At 42.5% G+C, this 18,147-nt stretch overlaps 1 protein-coding gene and 1 long non-coding RNA gene across 2 annotated transcripts; one reads left to right on the forward strand and one right to left on the reverse strand.

Moving 5' to 3' along the window:
• Positions 1-4,254: 4,254 nt before the first annotated feature.
• LOC128352880 (transmembrane protein 14C-like) lies at positions 4,255-15,865 on the forward strand. The gene is made up of 5 exons (XM_053313426.1): positions 4,255-5,213; positions 6,564-6,640; positions 11,941-12,042; positions 13,805-13,892; positions 14,849-15,865. The coding sequence occupies exons 2-5, from the start codon at positions 6,565-6,567 to the stop codon at positions 14,904-14,906; spliced, it is 324 nt and encodes a 107-aa protein (XP_053169401.1). The 5' UTR covers positions 4,255-5,213; position 6,564; the 3' UTR covers positions 14,907-15,865.
• LOC128352881 (uncharacterized) lies at positions 7,216-17,988 on the reverse strand. Its single transcript, XR_008320675.1, has 2 exons — positions 17,516-17,988; positions 7,216-7,504 (listed from the first exon to the last, which is right to left on the reverse strand). It is a non-coding gene; the product is annotated as an uncharacterized LOC128352881 (long non-coding RNA).
• Positions 17,989-18,147: the final 159 nt, after the last annotated feature.

The following is an 18,147-nucleotide window of genomic DNA, read 5'->3' on the forward strand; positions in this document are numbered from 1 at the left end:
CACCCAGGGCGCCAATGACCACTGGGATTGTTTGGGTCTTTTTCTGACACAGCCTTTCAATTTCAATTTGTAGATCTTTGTATTTGGTGATTTTTTCTATTTCTCTGTCTTCTATTCTGCTATCCCCTGGTATTGCTATGTCGATTATTTTGACTTGTTTTTCTTTCTTCTCGACTACAGTTATATCTGGTGTATTGTGTGGCAGATGTTTGTCTGTTTGTAGTCGGAAGTCCCATAATATTTTTACATCTTCATTTTCTACCACTTTTTCAATTTGATGGTCCCACCAATGTTTGGCTACAGGTAGCTTGTATTTTTTGCAGATGTTCCAGTGTATCATCCCTGCTACCTTGTCATGCCTTTGTTTGTAGTCAGTCTGTGCGATCTTTTTACAACAGCTGATTAGGTGGTCCACGGTTTCATCTGCTTCTTTACAAAGGTGGCACTTGCTGTTTGTTGTGGACTTTTCGACTTTTGCTCTTATTGCATTTGTTCTTAGTGCCTGTTCTTGAGCAGCCAGTATTAAACCCTCTGTTTCTTTCTTCAAGTTGCCATTCTTAAGCCATTGCCAGGTCTTGGTGATGTCTGATTTTCCAGTTATATTGTGCAAATATTGACCATGCAGGGGCTTATTTTTCCATTTTCTGCTCGGTTCTTGACTTGTTCTTTCTTGTAGGCCTGCTTTGTTTCATTGGTGTTGAATAGTTTCTCGTTCTTGACCATTTTAAGTGCATCTTCTTCACTGTCCTTGATATATTCTTCAAGGCCTCTTTTCTCCTCCTCTACTGTTTGATGGACTTGCAGCATTCCTCTTCCACCTGAGCTGCGAGGGAGGTATAGCCTATCGACATCACTGCGGGGGTGCAAAGCATGATTGATGGTCATTATTTTCCTGGTCTTACGATCCAGCGTCTCTAGCTCTGCCTGGGTCCAGTCTATTATTCCTGCAGTGTATCTGATAACAGGTATAGCCCAGGTGTTTATGGCTTGTATGGTGTTCCCGCCATTGAACATTATTATTATTAATGAACAATTATTATTATTATTATTATTATTATTATTACATTTTATATCCCGCTCTTCCTCCAAGGAGCCCAGAGCAGTGTACTACATACTTAAGTTTCTCCTCACAGCAACCCTGTGAAGTAGGTTTTAATACCATTCTACAAAATCTACCTCTACCCAAACTCTGCAAGGAGTCCCCTCTAAACTTCCATTTTATCAATGCCTAAAGGTGTCAGCAACCAGGTCTTATTCAGTGGCATAGAAGGCACCAAGGAACAGCAAACCTTCTAAAATGAAAGATTGCAAGATCTGTGTTCAGGAATTTGAAGATTACACTTGTGAAATTTACTTTTCACCTATTGTCTGGTTGTTAAAGAATCCATATTACCAAGAGTGAGCATTTATGTTGGAGGCAACACGGCTTTCTAGCACCCTCTGTTGTCTCAATCTGCAAATACGACAGAGGACAGGATCCACATGAAAACTGAACTGTTTTTGTAGCCTAAACCAGGACTTGGGACTTTGGAAAGTGCTGGTTGGAGCTCCAGTCCTGGCCCCACTCCTCCAGACTTTGTTCCCTGTCACTTGACCTTTCCACACCTTTCCCAGTTTACTGCTTTGGCTACAGTTGTGCATGCAGTATTCCCAACAGAAAGCTGCCTATGAAAGCTGAACCCTTGAAATTGCCTGCCCACTTTGCTGTAGTTCTGAGGATATGATATTTACAGCCAGGGTTGCCAGTCTCCAGGGTTGGGCTGGTCTTTCTAGGAATCAGTATCGTTCTTCAGGTTACTATTGAACACAATTCTGGAGATTATAATGGCTCAATATTATCAAACATACAGGAAGAAAATATTGGAAAACATCCCGAGGAAGAGTCAGCAACTCTACTTATAGCATGCTCTGGCAAAAGATTCCAAAACTGCAAAAATGCTTGGCATGGAACAGAATTAAAGTCTCTCACTAACCTTTGCACAAATTTATTTAATCTATTCAATTACATTGTCTAAAATGCCACAGTAGTGGGTATATTTTACCATTAACTATAACCTCCAGATGATACGCTACATAGCCCTATTCGGACACAGAGGTAGTTCATACAACTGGGTGGACGAGGGGGAAGGCTGGTTAAGCTTACCTTCGCTCCAGACGACTGCTCCAATGTTACTGGGAGTGACAACCACGCTCCCAGATGATCTGTGCTGTGTGCCTGTAGTGGAGCTCTGGAGATCCCACAATGCGACACACATGATGCACTGCAGGATCCACCCAGGAGACAGATGTGTCCGGTGGGGGATAAACATAGCCCCAGAGAACACATGATTGCAGAGCTTAAGTTAAGGGCTTGCTTGAGCCCTTAACCCTGGCTAAGAGCTGGGTTTGAAAGCGGGGCTAAGTGGTGCTGCCCTGCCAGGATTGGGCCTGATCTCAAGAGTTTCTCACGCATAGCCTAACCCACACTGGGCTTCCCTAGCCTGAGTTTAGCTGTGTGTGAGAACAGCCTCATTATGTTCTACCTGCATTCAGATGGCTGTACGCTTGTGTGTTTTCATGTGAACGAATGTACCTGCACACATTTTAAAAATGAACCGAGTTCAGTAACCCTCAAATGCATGGTACAGACAGGAAGTATACTGCTGTACCTGCATTCAGCATAACATGTGAACCGTTATTTGTTCACAACTGTACCTGTGTTTAGATCTGTACCCTCTGTAAACAGCTTGTACAACTGTGAGATCCAGAGCAGGCCTGCCAAATGTGTGGTCGCCAGACTGTACATAGTACACCAGTCATATATTGCGACTTGTAAGGATCATGATAGAACTCATAGTTTTGGAAACCATGTAAAGGGGGAAAAACAAGAGATTTCAGTGTCTTTTGGGATATGGCTGACATATAGCCTCGGCATTATGATTCAAACAGGCCTGTCAAAGGGGCTAAAATGAATCTTATGTAGGCAGAAATAATCTCCTCCACCTATTCCCTCCAACAGTGTTGCTACTTTTTCCCCCTGGCAGATCTCCTATGATGCGAAGAGCTCTGTGAAGAGCTCTGCCTGTCATGCACCACAGATGCTCACAGAGGCATTCAGGTGAGTTTTGGCCAGGGCTCTACTTTGTAAGAAGGTGCAGCAAAATGGCTAATTCTGTCAAATGAATGGAAAAGGTTTTCCTTTTCTTCCAGATAAAGACAAATCCCAACTAAAACAGATTCCTTCTGCCCAATTGTCCTAACCTTTCTGAAGTTGAAATGTTCAGCCAAGAAACAGGAATGAAAAAGTGTCCACAAGCAGCACCGAACAATCATTACTTAATGCGGTGAAGCAAAACTGCCACAGCAGGCCTTGGCACTCCTCTGAAGGCAACAAGGTACTATCAGCTCCCAACACACTGACTGACACAATAACTACTAATGACAGCTTGCAAAGGTCTTTACATGAGAAACAAGATAGTGCTGCTGTTTTTTTGCTCCTGAGCGGAGTTGGTTTTTTTAATTTTATTTTGTACTTTTCTGCAAAAATTAAACACATAAAGTATTTAAAAAGCAAAACAAGGAACCTCATCCTCTATATTCACCACAGGGGCAGCAATAACTTTTCAAAGTTTCTCACTTGGCCAGGTGTTTAAATGTTCCTACTTAGAATCCTCCCAAAATGTCCTTTCATAGACCAAGCCTCTACACATGTTAACTATGTGAAGTAGTGCTGATATTTCCCCTCTCTCAGCATCAGTATGCACTGGTATTATAGAGTTTATGTTGCAACCCCCCCACCCCCAAGATCATCCTATAATATCAATTGCACCTTACAGTTAGAAGAAGACTACACTTTTTGTTCCTGTGGTGGTATGCTTGAATGACAATGCTTCAGTATGAAAGACAATGTGCAGTCAAATCCTTCAGTGCAATACAATCTGCAATTCCTGCCTGCTATTGTGAAATGACTGCTGAGAAGAGGAAAAAGGCAACTGAGAAAGCCCTGGTTTGCATGTGTTGGTGCAGCTATTGCTCAAGCACAGAGACTTATAACCCAACACCAGAGACAGATTAAGGTTAATGCCTATTCTGGCTGCTGCAGGCTCTGAACAGTCACAGCAGCTGAGCTGTGGTGTGCACCTACAAAAAGCCTTCTCCTTCCTTGCTTTCGTTTTCTGGAAGGTACTGTAGATAGGAAGAACCAAATGACCCCCTATAAAGGCTGGCATTAAAATATAAGACACAGTTAGCCCCAAAAGAAATTTGCCATTCCACCACGCGCAAAAGGCTTTTGACACTTTTGACACTTGGAAGTGCCTTTTGACACTTGGAATCCTCACATAACTCCTGACTGTTGTTCTAAGTCTTTTACAGAGATGGCTCATGTTTTCAGGTTTTGATCAACAACCATGTCTAGATGGTACAGTGTTCCTTTTAACAGGGATTTCCAGATATTGTTGACTACAAGTCCCATCATTCCTGTTTGGACAGGGGCGCAATTTCACTGCTTGCCCTAGGCACTATTTTCCCTAGATACGCCTCTGTATATGGGTTCAGTTTTATTTACCCCTGTGCAGGCCTGGGAGCATTTATTATGGGGTATTACCCCGTAGTAAATGTGCTCAGGCCTGCAGCCAGACCTGTGTCATTTTTTAAAAACCATACTGAATCTATAGAGAAAACGGACGTTTTTTACTTTTGTTTTAGGAAAGAGTATTGTAACAACGGGGTTGCGGATAGATTTTAGGCATGGTAAAAAAAATTTTTTAAAAAACCCCCAAGCCATGAGAAATGCCTCGATAATTGTAGAAAACAAAAGAGAAGATGATTTTGTAAGGCAATGGGTGCATAGCCTTGTCCATCTAGTTGTCAGACACTACTTTAGGATGTAGGGAAAACACTGAGAGTCTCGTGAAAACATCTTGGGAACCTTTTGTGACGTTTGGTGGAAAATCTCTCCACGTAAAAACTACTTTGCATTTGACGCTGACGTCGTTGCTTTCTGTCAGAAGCAAAGCTAGCCAAAGGCCAGAGAACGCCGGGCAATATGTTGTTTGGCCGCAGCTTTGCAACATGCAACCCAGGGAGTTGCTCTCATTGTCCCGTGTCACGTGCATGATTCCTCCTCTATCGTCATTCCATTCCCGGGAGGGTTCGATTTTGGAAGGTTGAGCTAGGCGGCGTTCCTCTTCTTGCGCTGCGTTGCGAACGTTCTACTGCGGCTAAACAGCAGAGTAAGTAACTTTATAATGAACATTCCTGCCCGTGTTCTTGAGAAAGCAGCTCATGGTTTGCTTTTAGTTCTGGCTGTAGGTTGTTGTTATTAGGAGAGTGACTGGGCTTTTTATTGGATCTTACAAAACGATAGTTGCACAGAACACAAAACTCTTTTCTCAGACTGAATATTAAGATTTTAGATATACTCTCAAAAATTCGAATTCGAATTCTAGAGCTGAGGGAAGATGTTCCTGCAAGAGTTACTTTCTAAATTAAATGTTTTTAACAAATGAATATTTGCGTTTAGTTTGCAAGTGATTGCGTTTTAGTGGTGCTGAACTGCATGAAATTAGCGGGTGCACTTTTATATACTGATCTTGTTGGAGTTACTCCACTTTGTAAAAATGGCAATAACTTCGTGTAGCTCCTTGCAAGAGCTCAAAATCGTGTGTTAGCTCACATAATAATCCTGTTGTTAGACTTGTTTGGGGACAGTTTTGGGAAAAGAAAACTAAACTTTGGGATGCAGTGTCCCCCTCCCACCACACCTCTCAAATGCAGATTCAGCACTTGTTTAGGAAACGTAAATGTGGATGCATATGACTCCAACCCGTAGATGTTTAGTACGACATTTTATTAGCCTAAAATTACTCAGAAGTAAGCCCTTTCCTAGTAAGTGTGCTTGCAATTGCAGCCTGTATTTATTTTTATTAGAAACACTGTCAAAATAAATTGAAAGAGCACTGTCAGCTAACAGGAATATGTAGGCTTGAGAACAGTCGTTCACATTGTCACTTGTGGCAAGTAAAAATTGCCTCCTGGCAGAGAAGGATTTGTAACTGGGAATAGCATTAGTTGGTTGGTTTTTCTTGTAGATTTTCCATGTGGCACTAGTGATTAAAACATATCCGGGCAGCAGGCTAGCAAATGTTCTGATCTTATTTACAAAGTGATTAATGTGCATTCTCAAATTATGTGTCATAGGAACCAAGCAGATGCTCAGCAGTTAAGACAACTTAGTACTGTACAACAAACAGCCCTCTTCAGCCATTCTAAAAGTGGACATAGGGGACCAGGAGCATGTCGGCTAGCCATGCCCCCTGACAACAAGGTGCTGGCATCACCCCCTGCTCTCTCCACCACTTATCTGCTGGGGTGAGAAGGGCATGTGGCCACAGAGTGCATCGGAACACGTGGGAGCATGTCTGGCTGGCAGACTTCTACCTGGGTACATAGTACCCTCTTTTGGGATGTCTGAAGAGGGCAAAGTCAGCATTGCAACTGTGATTTCCACATATTGAAAAGTAATGATGATCAATCTCCAAATTAACACATTAAGTCAACTTTGTATTTTGTTTATGTTCTAGAATGGGATTAGACTGGATTGGCTATGGCTATGCAATTTTAGTGGCTTCTGGTGGGATAATGGGCTATGCCAAAGCAGGTATAGTATTATATCCTTATACTCTCTATTTTCTGTAACTAACTGATTCTCTGAAATGGAAGCCCCTCTTATGAAAAAGAAATATGTGACTTTTGACGGGAGGCAGGGTTAGGCAGATGCAACTGCTGTTGTTTGTTCTTGCTGCAGGAGACTGATGGTATGCTGCAGATAATGGATACTCTCGTATTTGATGAACTGCTTTGGCATGATAAGCTCACAAAAGGCTATCTGTTCCTGCATACCAATACCCTACTGCAACACCCTAATTTTGAGCAGTGTAAGCAACACTGCTATTCCTGGACCTGCAAACAGTGCTTGTTGGTTCCAGGTCACACATTACATTCTTCATGCAAATGTGCACTGGAGAAAAGCACAAAATATCATGCAGTGAACCCCTCTGTAGATGCAGCCATAGTTTCCTAGGAACTACGGTATTTTTATGTGTAGTTGCATGGCATGCTTTTCAGCTATTAGCACCAAGATTTTTAAAGCTAACATATAAAAATTCCTATAACATAATTAAGGAATGCCAGTACATCTATGTCTTAGTATATCATAATATTACATAGGAAGGCTGCAGTTCTGTGCACATTTATTTGGGAATGAGCTCCATCGATCTTGGTGGGACTTGTTTATAAGTAATCCTGCACAGGAGCTGACTCGCAAGTGTCATGGGCCTCTGTTCTCAGGTGGCGGGAACTGTCCTATGCAGGAACAGGAGCAGTAGCTGGTTGTCCTACAGGGTTAGTAGACTTGATTCTGTGTCTCCTTGTTTCCATAATGAAGTTTGCTGTGTCCTGCAAGCAGTTATTCCCCACTCTGACACCATGTGGAGATAGCAAAGAGCCTGGACGCCATGTTGAGCTGAAACAGAAACTAACTTTTAATTTCTCTTTCCAAACCTTTCCCTTCTCCCCACACAGTGCCACATCATAGCCCTGAACGATATACAACTATTACCACAGTAGCTAGAGAAAAATTGGTCAATTTTTATTTTATATCCCACCCATACGTGAAAATGCTAGCAGAATTTAAATAAAAACCCTTATTCAAACAACTGGGGTAAAAATCCTACTTGGGGCACACTGGTTTTGTTGGTGGTAGTTTTTTGTAGAATTCACAAAAGTGGCTCTTCATCTTAAGGCAGCTTCAGATGTTATTAAAATGCCCTGCTGTAGCTGTGTGCTGCAGGGCGAAGGGAGAGGATGTCCCATCCCTGCCGTACTACTCACCCGCGCACCCCGCTACTCATGCTTACAGTGGGGCTTGTCTAAAGAGGGCAGAACCCTATCTGTGATGGCAGGCACTCTCGTGATTGCAAGACTGGATTGATCCACCCTCGCAATCAAGGGAGTGCCCCATGACGGGTAAGGCTCTGCCCTTTTCAGACATGCTGTGAGCATGAGCCACAGGGTGCGTAGGTATGTTACTCGGCAGGGATGGAACTTCCTCTCCCTTCTCCCTAAAGTACAGAACATTTTTTAAATGTCTGAAGCTGCCCTTAGTCCTTTTGGGATATTGTATGCAGGTGACAGTGGCTGACTTTGCGGCGCTCTTATGCAAGAATGCACTTGCTAAAATACTTAAACTGGTGTGATTGCACTTCCATGACACTGCTTACATTATTTCCAATGCAAGTCATGTCGTGGAAGTGCAATTACATCAGTTCAAGTATTTGTGCAAGAATGTTCTTGCACGACGAGAGTGTCTGCATTGGGGTATGAGGGTGCCTGCAGCAGTGTGGGAGGTTCAGAACTGCCTGCATTTCACTGCACAACATGTTGGCCAATGTCCACAAAGTAAAGCTACTACCATTTACTGTCTTCATTTGGTAAACAAAAAATAGCACAAAACTACCCCCCAATAATCTATTGATTGTGGCACTGGGGTGCTTTATTTTTGTTCTAGCCAAGTGTCCACTCGAAACATACAATCCATGTCCATATGAAAGTGTGTTTTCAGACTCTGAGTGGCTTTTTTTTAGTAGTATGAAGCACACGTTCTCCTACCACCACACACATGAATTTGTTTTTCTGCCGCAAACTGCAGAATCTGGCTTGTCATAGAAATATACACAACCATACTATTTGTGTAAGGTAGAGGGGAGTTTTTGGGCTTGTCCACTTAAGGTTGATTGATTGATTGATTGATTGATTGATTGATTGATTAAGTGCCATCAAGTTGGTGTTGACTCTTAGCGACCACATAGATAGATTCTCTCCAGGATGATCTGCCTTCAACTTGGCCTTTAAGGTCTCTCAGTGGTACATTCACCTTGCTGCTAGTTGTCCTCTTCTTCTCTTTCCTTCAACTTTTCCCAGAATTATGGACTTCTCAAGGGAGTTGGATCTTCGCATAATGTGTCCGAAGTATAATAGTTTGAGTCTGATCATTTGTGCCTCAAGTGAAAATTCTGGATTGATTTGTTCCATGATCCATTTGTTCGTTTTCCTGGCTGTCCATGGTATCCTCAAAAACTTTCTCCAGCACAAAAGTTCAAAAGCGACAATACTTTTTCTAACTTGCTTCTTCAAACTCCACCTTTCGCATCCATAGAGTGTCACGGGGAAAACGATTGTCTAAACGATTCTAATCTTTCTAAGTATAGACACGTCACAGCATCTATACATTCATGGCATTTAAACATCCTTTCCAAGGCCTTCATTGCCACTCTACCAAGTGCTAGTCTGTGACATATTTCTTGACTGCTGAATCCTTTACAGTTGATGGTCGATCCTAAAATGCAGAAGCTATCCATCACTAGGGATGTGCACGGACTGTGGAGGTGCAGTCCAACGCTGGGGTGTGTGTGTTGCTTTAAGGGCAGGGGGGTTGTACTTACCCTTCCCGCTGCTTTCCCCCCTCCGGCTCTCCATTTTCAAGTAAAATCTTCGGGGTGGCAGCGGTCCTCCCTGCCGCCCCTGCCCACTTGTTGCCTGCCAAACGTGGAAGTAACATCTGTGCATGCACCCTCTGCCACTGTGCCCGCTGTCAACGTGTGCGCGCCGCACATGTCACAGTGACGTGCGTGATGCGCACAGCAGCGACCACATGCGCAGAAGTTACTTCCGCTTTTTAGCAGGGGTGGCAGGGAGGACTGCTGTCGCCCCAAAGATTTTACTTGAAAATGGAGTGCCGGAAGGGGAAAAGCGGCGGGAGGGGTAAGTACAACACACACACCCGCCCTTAAAGCAACACACACACACCCCGGCAATGGTCTGCCGGACCAGTGAACTGGTTCGCAGGCCTCTAACATGGCCTGCGAACTGGTTCGTGCACATCCCTGTCCACCACTTCATTGTCGGTTCTGGGGCTGGTTGCTGTACCCATTGTCATTAGTTTAGTCTTCTTTACATTTAGTTGTAGTCCCATTGTTTTCACTTTAAGGAAGTTTATTTGTCTGATCAGTGAATTCTCACTTTGAGTTGTGTGGGTTTCAGGAAATGGATGGTTTGCATGCATTAAGCAGCTTCCTGCTTTCACATTTCGTTTATTCCTTTATTGTGTGTGTATTCAGATAGACTTGATACAGAAGATGGAAGTACCTGAGGCAACTGAGGAATTGGAGGCTATGATATACAAAGGCATTGCCACAGTGCCGCAGGAGCTGCTTAGCAGACTCCTAGTTTCACCCTAAGATCAATTTACAGTTTAAAAATTATTTGTAAGAAAAGCATGTACAAAATGTGTCCTTTCTAGTTTATTGGGTTCCCCCCTCCCCGAACCTTCACATTTCTAACCCTGTCAAATATTAAATAATCTTATAAACATTCTGTATACAAATTAAACACACAACTAATAGTAGCTTTTGTGCTGATGACGTAAAATAATTGTTTTCCCCTCCCACCAATGGCTTTTCCTACATATTAATAATTTAGCAAGGAAGGTCACTAAAGAACTAGCGTTAGCCATACTGGAGATCAGAGTACTTAAAACAACAACAACAACAACAAAAACCCTCAAGGACATGTCCTCTTCGAGCTACATCTGTAGCTCCCATTAACCTCAATGGAAAATCTTTGTATTGATTTGTGACCAACAGTCTTCATGTCGTAGGGACTTTCATCTCAGTTTTGTGCAACAGTTGGAGAGGTAGGAATGATATTTAGACATATGGCCCTTTGGAAACGGGAATAGAGGATAATCTGGGTGTGGGTTGTTTGGGCGGGGCCAGATAAGTGTTGGTGTTGTCCTTCATCTGAACTCCTCCATAGTTAAAGTGCAAGCAAAATACAGGAAAAGGAAGGAAGCAGGGCCTTACCAGGCAATTATGTTTGTTAAGGTACCTGGGAAAGGAACTCTAGAAAAGCTTTTGAATCCCAGCACTGGCATTTTACTCACAAGGGCAGTACTTGTGTAGTGCACTTATGAAAATGACCAGTCATTTCACATTATTACAGCGGTATTCCAGGGGTGGAGGCCAAATGACTAGAGAGAAAATACTTGACCTTTTTAAAATAGTGCCCTTGATGCTTCAAGTCCTATTTAGGTTTGACCCACAAATGGAACAGGCGGCATCAGCAATAGGCATTGGTGTGCTCCCTTAAAGGTAAAGTGTGCCGTCAAATTGATTTCGACTCTTGGCACCCACAGAGCCCTGTGGTTGTCTTTGGTAGAATACAGGAGGGGTTTACCATTGCCTCCTCCCACGCAGTAAGAGATGATACCTTTCAGCATCTTCCTATATCGCTGCTGCCCGATATAGGAGCAGCGGGGGTTCAAATCGGCAACCTTCTACTTGTTAGTCAAGCATTTCCCTGCTGCGCCTCTTAAGGTAGCCCTTAAGCCTATTTTAATGGGACCATTCAGCAGTAACCAAATGTGGTGACACTTCATTGATTCCATTTCACCAATCTATATATACACTGATGACAAGAGTAGGAGCAGTCTCCTGAGGCCACCTTCCTAGAATAGTGCAGGATTATCCTCGCAAGAATAATGTTCTAAGTGCTTGTTTTAAAGGACACCAAAGTGAATGTTAAATTCTGTCATGAGGACAAGGATGACTGAGAGAATAGGGATACAAACCAGATATAATATCAAACTATGGTTTGATCAAACAAGGAAGAAAGGAAATTGGAGCATTAACGGGAGGATTGGACATGCAGACTTGGCGCTTGAGTATAAATGGCCAAATCCTAGCCTGCAGTTATATGTGAGCCAAATTATGTGTGAGCCAAGATCAACAGTCCTAATAGTCTTTCCCTTATGTCAAATAGTCAAAATAAGCTTAAGTTATTGATTCAGTCTGTGTATCTAATATATGCCTACTGAAATGCAGTTTGTTTCATTTATTCAAGGTAGCACCCCATCTTTGGCTGCTGGTCTTCTTTTTGGGGGGTTAGCTGGATTGGGAGCTTACCAACTGTCTCAAGACTCAAAGAACATTTGGCTTTCCCTCAGTAAGTATGTTAAAAACTTGCATATGCAGAATAGATTAAAAATAACTCTTATAGTACTTCTGAATGCATCTGTATGCTATATCACTTGTTCACTAGGACTGATTTTGTTGACACTGGAAAAAATCCATTGTAGTGAACAAGTGATATAAGATATAGATGCATGAAACTACAAAGCTAAATATTGGCTTTTATTAGGTAACAGTTTGGTATAAGTTTGGGGCCATTTCATGCATTATGTTTTGTACTAGGAAATCCGTTCTGGTGTACACACATTTGTTCACCCAGGCTTTTAAGAAGATAGCAATAGCAATAGCACTTACATTTATATACTGCTTTATAGCTGGAGCTCTCTAAGCGGTTTACAATGATTTAGCATATTGCCCCCAACATTCTGGGTACTGTTTTAATTGTTTGGTTTTTAATAGTTTTGACCTTTTAAATTGTTGTAATGTGATAACCTTTTTGTTTTGTTTTGTTTTGTTGTAAACTGCCCAGAGACTTGCATTTTGGGCAGTATACAAATATGTCAAATAAATATGCATAGCATCATTTAAGAATGGAATCATGTGTAAACTGTAAATTAAAATGTTGAAAAATGGCACTGGTATGAAGGGAAGCCACACTGCTGCTTGCAGCGTCACAGGCACTATTCAGTAAGTTCCCACGACACTCACACAAACATTCTGCACAGCACATGCAGTAGCATTGGATGCTGTCAGGCCAGAATTGGTTGCCAGCTGCAAGGTATGACAGGTGAAATGCCATGTCCTCACAAATGAAGTGAATTCTTGAAGGAAGGCCTCTGGGTCCCATGTAATAAACGAGTAAAAATTGTACTTTTATTGTGCAATAAACTGTCTGTCTGGAAAAGTCCTTGTGTGTTCATCCAGTCTGACCTGGGGGTAAATAGCCTCCTTCATCCACATAGACAGGGCCTTGAGCAAGAAAGCAAGGCTGGTGTTACAAGATCCACCAATGGCACTTTGAGAAGGCTCTGGTTTTCCACTAGTCTAAATTACTCATGAGTAATCCCATTAAAATAATGGGATTTTAATTGTTACCATTTCATTGGGACTACTAATAAATAATTTAGTCTGGATGTCAGGCTCTGAGAACTGGAAACCTCCCCCCCCCCCAAATTCTGGTGATTCCCCCCTAAAATCCAGACCTACCAATGCTAGTGACTGGTACACAGCCGTGTTTGCTAAGGAACTAAAAGAGATAGTGACGGCTACACATTTTTACTTTCCATAGTGATTGACAGGTTGTTTGGGGGAAGTCGTGGAGAAGAAATCTGTCTTTCTCTAAGACACTTCCCATGTTCTCAGTTGTGAACCTTGGGAAGGCACCATTTGGATATGTCCAAGAGTAAATGCTCTCTGCTCTTCAAGCAGTTCTGCTCAAGTCTGTGATGCTGTTCAGCATCTGTCTCACTTTCTCAGAAGTTAGATGAGACATAGGATTTAATTTATATCAACTCTATAATTAGGATGGTATTTCTGAGAATTGTGCTATGCTAAAGGAACTTTTTATAGTTTGTCATTAATATATATTGTGTTTTTAAAAGGAGATGGAAGGAATTAAAAGCACTTTAAAAACTAAAAAGTTCAGTTGAAAAGGTTTTAACAGTGGTGTATGTTTCTAACCGGAGAGTTTTTCTTACTTGATACTGTGGTTTTCTTTATGACTCTCTGCCAAATTGGCCATCCTTCAAATTACTGCCCATGAGATAATGCTGCTTTGGCTTTTACCTTTCAATTAGTTGCTTCTGGAACCTTGGCTGGCCTTATGGGGATCCGATTCTACAACTCGGGGAAATTCATGCCTGCAGGATTGATTGCTGGGGCAAGGTATTATGCTGCACACTTTTGCTTTTCTTGTTTTCAGTGCTAAGAATACAGTCCTGTCCTCTGCACACTTGCCTGAGAGTCAGTCCTATTGAAATCAATGGGGCTTGCTCTAAGTAAGCATGGATAGAACTGGGCTGTCATTTTGGTTTTTAAAAATGCCCACCAAAATGTATAGCACTTCTGTTGTAAACTTAATAGCATTTATTAAATAAGATGAAGAACTGATGAGCAGAACATCTTTGGAGGTGGCCCTCACACCCACAGTGTTCAAAGGCTGCTCAACATGTACCTAATTTTAATTGAAATTAAATTGAAAATAAATTGAAATCAAGTACAATAAATTAGGTTCATGTTGAGCAGGCTCTGAAGGGAGTGGGTGCAAGGGTCACCTCCCAAAATATTATCTTCTTCTCTAACCCGTCCCCATGTCTGTGCCCATCAACTAGATTCTGCTCATCAGCTAGTTTCTGCTCAACGAAAAACTACTTCTTACTCCCCACCCTAATAGCAGCATCAGGAAAAAAAATATTTGCAGGCTGTAGAAGGGACACAATGCATTTCAGGAGGGTAAATTTTGCTCCACATGTTAGATTTCTGAAAGAGAAATAAGAGCATATATCCTGGTGTAGATGGACCTTTGAACTGATACAGCAAGGCTCTTATGATTTTGTGAGCATTTCAGTGCTGTGAAAGAATAAGAGCATTAGCTCTAGTGCAATTCTCCAACTTGTTCATAAGGATTTTTTAGTGCCTGCTTGACAAGACTGAGAAGGGGGATTATCACCACGATGGACAAGTATTAGGCAATATATTTGCTTTGCCCCATCCATCAGCGTCCAAAAGTTTTGGGTGGACTGGAGGGAGGCTATGGATACAAAGCAAAAAAGAACAAGAAAGATAACTTCGAACCTTTCTGTTATGTCCATGAACTGATAACATGTTTTTTCCTTTTGAAGTTTGCTGATGGTTGCGAGACTTGGATTGAAGATGTATGAAAAACCACATGAGGGATAACTAGACATCCCATGAGGTCTGAGATTCTCAGTAAGAAGACTGAATACACCTTGCTGAATGCACCATGCTAGAAACAGAGAGGGAGAAAGAGAGAGTGCACAGTTGGTCATACTTAATGACCTTTTTAAAAGCAGATCATTGTCAACTATCTCCATCTCATCTTCTAAACAAAAGTATTTCTTTGAACATTTCCAGAACCAACTACGATGACAATGTTAAATCTAGAATGGTCGCTTTGTTATGGTACTCTTCCCCATCCCCTGCTGTGTAATTGGAATATGAGTACTGTAATTGGCGGAGGGGAGAGACAAACAGCAGCTGAACTGAGAAAGGGATTATACATTATAAGCCAGCAAGGAAGCTCTGACTGAATGCAACACAGAGAATTTTTATCTGCTGTGTTGTGTGGAGGCAGATGCTCCACAGGTTTCCATCCATCCATCGCCCCAATGCCTTACTCTAAGTTTGCTGGCTGGTGCAAAATTACTGTGGCAAATTAATGTAACAAAGCCAATAAGAAGAGGTTTATAAAGGCAAATGAGATGGAGCTGCAGAGCTCTGCCCTGCTTGCCTCATATAGAATGTTATTGCAGGACAAGTCTTTGCAGATGCCACCATAATTACAACAGAGGAGAGGATCAAGTTTTAATTTGACTTTCAAGTATGAGCTCATTTCTACAGCAATGCGAGACAGTTTTTCTACTCTGTCACTAAAAATATTTTTTTTAATATAGCAGATACAATTGTAGTCAAAACCATTCTTCATTGGGTTGGTGTACTCTTGTGCGCTTCTTTCGCAATCTACATTTTAAATTATTATTATTATTAATAACATAAGGTGTCACAGTGCAGTCTTTAATCATGTATCCATGCTTTTTAAAAACAGATTGGGAAAATACTGATTGATACATACTTTTTATTTTCTACTGTATTAAAGGCTAACCACCAGACTACACAAAGCTTTTGTTGTGATTTCTTTAAAGGTTGTCTTGAGCAGATCTAGGAACCTCTGGAGCATCCTTTCATAAAATAATCAACTAACAATCAGAGGCGTATCTAGGGAAAATAGCGCCTAGGACGAGCACTGAAATTGCGCCCCTGTCCAAACAGGAATGATGGGACTTGTAGTCAACAATATCTGGAAATCCCTGTTAAAAGGAACACTGTACCATCTAGACATGGTTGTTGATCAAAACCTGAAAACATGAGCCATCTCTGCAAAAGACTTAGAACAACAGTCAGGAGTTATGCGAGGATTCCAAGTGTCATTTTCCCTGTCTCATCTCATGCTTTTTAAAAAACATGACTTTGTCCTAGAGGATCACCTGCCCAAATAGCCACTAGCAAAATAGGGGAAGAAGAAGGTGGCGGGGGAAGTCTATAAACCAGTGAATGATTCCTGCCAGCCTTTGTCTTGTGATGATTGTTGGCTCATGATGGGGTATATGTGCATTCACCACACTAGTGCTTACTTTGACACCAAGAGGGAGGAGGATACATTAGTTTGCCACACTAGCCAGAGGCATTTGCAACAGGAGCAGACAGCCAAGTTCTGCCAGGGCCAAAACCAGCCCCCGCCAGACTAAGAAATCATTGTAATTTGCCCCTTCCTGTCACAAGCAGTGTGCTGTTCTTTTATTATTGACTCTAACTCTCAGTTATCCCAGTCATGGATGTAAAATTCAGGGTCAATTTACAAGAGACACATTTTCTACATGGGAGTTTCTTCTGTGCAGGTGTTGTGCAGAAACCCATGTGTAGTGGCATAGGGGGGCATAGCAAGGTTGGAATGGGCCCAGAGATGAGATTTTAAAATGGGCCCCCAGCCCCTCAAAGTCCAGGGCGTCCACACACCCCAGGCCCCCAAGGATTTAAGGCTGATATTTCAAAATAAGTATGCTGCCTGGAAATACATTTCACTGAATACACACATGCACACTTCACAATATATAGTGATATACATTGAGTACTATATGTTTGTGCTACTTTTAATGCCTAGAACACACTAGAAAGATGAATGATTAAAATGGCCCCCTCGCTGCAGATTAGCAAAGGAGACTTTCAAGCATGCAGGGTGAGCCTATATTTGTTTTCTCAGAATTCTGAACAAATTCAGTAAAGTTTGATTCCAGGAGGTTTTTCACAGGAGGCTTTTAAAGCCCTTTAACACACATCTCCTCTGGAATGGAGGTGCTGCATTCACATGTTGGCCAGATTTACCCTGAAGTCCCTGCAAGTTAGTGGGGAGCAGTTCACACACAAGAAAAATAAAATAAAACAAAAGCACACACATGCTTCACAGTTCTCACTCAGACCTTCTGGGTTGCAAAACAACTTGAACATAAGTGCATTTATGAGTGAGTGAATGAATGAATGAATGAATATAATATTGTTCCAGAAGATTTTGTAATTTTCTTCCATGAAACAAGCCACTTATAGGGCTTTTTAGATAGTTTTTGTTTTTAAAGCCAGCAAAGTTTCCACTCTGTTTTAAATTAAATATTCAGACTTCTCAGTCTCCCCCCACCACCACCCATATCAAAGCCCTATGGCAAGCAGATCCCTATATATGGGGCGGGGAGTAAACCACAAAAAGGAATTCACAGTACCTGGCAAAAGCTGTGCTGGATGTTCTGGGCAGAGGGTCTGCTGCTGCAGGGAGCTCTGCCTGCCTTCTTCTTCCTGGCTTCCTTGGGGCCTGCCAAGTTCAGGCTTCAGGGAGGCCTACACAGAGGCCTCTCTGGAAGCCCCGCCCACCCGCAGATCAACTGAGAGGCGGGGAGAGAAGAGCTGCTCTGCAGTTTGCAGGATGCTCTGATCCTAGGCCTTGTTGCCGATCCTAGGCCGGAGCGGGAGGCAAGTGGCTGAGGGGCCCTGGGGCTGGGCAGGTGGGCAATGGGGTGGGGGTGGCAGGAACTGGCATGGCACCCTCCCCTCAGTGGCACCTAGGGCACCTGCCCTGGCTACCCCACCCGCGTTCCGCCCACGATTACTGCATTCATGGACACAGCACTCTTATGCTCACGTGTTTTTCTAGGTACTAAGCCCAATGTATCCCATTCACAAGGCACCTTCTGCTCATTCTAATGACTCTTCCCAGTGCATGCACGATGAGCGTCAAGAGCAAAGATGTCTTTGTCCTTGAGCATCTTTAAGGGCTCTTAGAGATGGTCAAGGACAGGCATTTGGTCACTGAGCTGTGTAGCTAAGATAGGCTCAAATGCAGCGTTTCCTGCATTGC

Source organism: Hemicordylus capensis, chromosome 4, assembly GCF_027244095.1.
Source record: "Hemicordylus capensis ecotype Gifberg chromosome 4, rHemCap1.1.pri, whole genome shotgun sequence".
Classification (NCBI taxonomy): Eukaryota; Metazoa; Chordata; class Lepidosauria; order Squamata; family Cordylidae; genus Hemicordylus; species Hemicordylus capensis.